At 43.0% G+C, this 2,331-nt stretch overlaps 1 protein-coding gene across 1 annotated transcript; it reads right to left on the minus strand.

Annotated features, from left to right (window-relative positions):
• Positions 1 to 1,616: 1,616 nt before the first annotated feature.
• LOC138855049 (glycine-rich protein-like) lies at positions 1,617 to 2,130 on the minus strand (the record flags this gene model as incomplete). Its single annotated transcript, XM_070101810.1, has 1 exon — positions 1,617 to 2,130. A coding segment is annotated over one exon (447 nt), but the record flags the coding sequence as incomplete, so codon positions are not given.
• Between the last annotated feature and the right edge of the window lie 201 nt (positions 2,131 to 2,331).

The following is a 2,331-nucleotide window of genomic DNA, read 5'->3' on the forward strand; positions in this document are numbered from 1 at the left end:
GCTAAATACAGGAGAGAATTTAAACTGAGAAAGTGTCAGTAGGGTCAGTTCCATGTGGACTTTGTTCGTGCACAGTCTAAAATCTTCACCAAGTGGTACAAATCCACTGGTGTCTCTGATTTCAATGGGCTAATGTAACTGATCCAAATTGATAATCTTGAGTCAGTTAGACCAGAAGTTCGGGTGGTTTTAGAAATCTGTTCAGTGGAAACTGCAATGGAGGCGGCTAGATTGGCAGACTAACCTCAAGTCTTTTCGCCCACAGTTCTTATTGTGTTTCTTGCTTACAAATTTACTTTGCATATAGTGCATATACATTGTACATACACTCACTGCTGGCTTTTGCTAGTTACTCGGTCCTTCCTTGGTTAATCGTGCTACAACCAGTTGTACAGGCCACAAGACTGCACCTCTGTTCGTAATAGTATATACATTTTCATTACATATAAGATCAATACATTTAAGATATTGTACAGTGCTCGTCACGGCATTATGCTTCTTTAACACAGGGTATGAACAGATGTCTTCTTCGAGGGGCCAGGTCGAGGTTTGGCAGACGGTAACTCGGCACGGCCACCAGCCTTGAAATGCTGTACGCAGTTCCTCACTGAACGCTCACACACACTAACATTCTCTGTCATGTGGGTTTTTCGATACGTGGATAGGGTAAGAATACTCACGTAGGCTGGTAGTACGTATAATATATAACGGGAAGTATGGAAAGCGCCAACAGCCGACCTGCCTCTCTCTGCTCTCTATCTCTGACTGCCCCATGAGTGCCTACGGGTGAGGGAGTTTGAAATCCGGTCGGCTGTTGGCGCTTTCCATACTTCCCGTTATATATTATACGTACTACCAGCCTACGTGAGTATTCTTACCCTATCCACGTATCGAAAAACCCACATGACATCTCCACTATTTCTTTCGTCTGGTGCCCAACTTTGTGAAGCCCTATGATCAGAGCTATAGTTTCAGGTGTTAAAGACTTCCTTTTACCCATAATCAAAGATGTATAGCCCCAAAACCAAAGGAACTCTGGACAAAAGATGGGGCGGATGAGAGACAAAAGTGCAATACTTCCTCTCACCACGGCAGCCATGTGAGCAATGAGAAGTCATTGTGAAGTATGCCGTCAGGCCGTGACATCATGCTAACGGCTGCTACCCAGTAGAATGCACTGACGAAGAAAGACCCCCTGTATGGTAGGCCTTTGATTTTCATCACAGCATTATGCCGGGGTGATCACCCGGCATAATGCTTTGGCGAGCACTATAGGAGCAGCCGTAATGTTCTGTAACCTCAAAACTAAAAAAAAAAAAATTGGCCTGACAGAAAAAAAAAAATTTATTGTATTCCCCAACAAAACACTGAATTAATTTAGTAGTATCATTACCTTTCATATACAGGTCTAGCTAAATAAAAGTATTCCATAACAGCCTCAAAAAACTGGTTTTGGTGTCCATTGATTCTCAGATGAATGGATCAGTAGTGAGGCTGCTGCCATGTTAGCTGAATGTTTTAAGTGGTGGAATCACTGTTTTGTAAAATAAAAAAGAAGTTTCACTGCACTTTATTAATGGTAAAACTTGAAAAGAATCAGTTTAATGTCCTGGATGTCTGCTCTCTTTCTTTACTTCAGGTTCTTAAAGTGAGTAAGTTCAAAGTGTTGACAACTACTGATGTTTAGTCGTAGTATCCGTAGCCTCCATATCTTCCCCTGAAGCCTCCGAAACCTCCAAAGCCACCATAGCCTCCATACCCACCAAAACCTCCGTAGCTCAAACCACCTAAGTAACCGGGATCAGCTTCAGGGTTGGCATCAGCGCTCCTTTTTCCCCGATAAAATCTATAGGGTAAATATCCAACCCCATAGCCTCCGTAGCCACCAAAGCCACCGAAACCAACACCACCTAAATAGCCGGGATCAGCTTCAGGCATAGCTAAGGCCTTAGGGTCAGCATCAGCGCTCCTTTTCCCACGATAAAATCCATAGGGAAGATATCCACCACCATAGCCTCCGTAGCCACCAAAGCCACCGTAACCCAGGTAACCAGGCTCGGCATCTGGGGAAGGTGCAGCGCTGGTGACAGCCAAGCTGAAGGCTGCCAGGACGGCAACAATGACCTGTTGGATTTAATATATTGTTAACCTAATTTCTTGTGACTATTGTTTTAACAAATGTTACTCTAAAATGATAATGAGTTTCAAAACACTTCGATTTTTATTATTCTGTTAAATGTAGGAAACTAAGAGATAAGGTATAACCGACCTAGTTCTTCATGGTGTTGGTAAACATAGATCTTTTTGACAACAGGATTCTACCAGGTCTTA

The sequence above is a fragment of the Cherax quadricarinatus genome, chromosome 79 (genome assembly GCF_038502225.1).
Source record: "Cherax quadricarinatus isolate ZL_2023a chromosome 79, ASM3850222v1, whole genome shotgun sequence".
NCBI classification, from domain to species: domain Eukaryota; kingdom Metazoa; phylum Arthropoda; class Malacostraca; order Decapoda; family Parastacidae; genus Cherax; species Cherax quadricarinatus.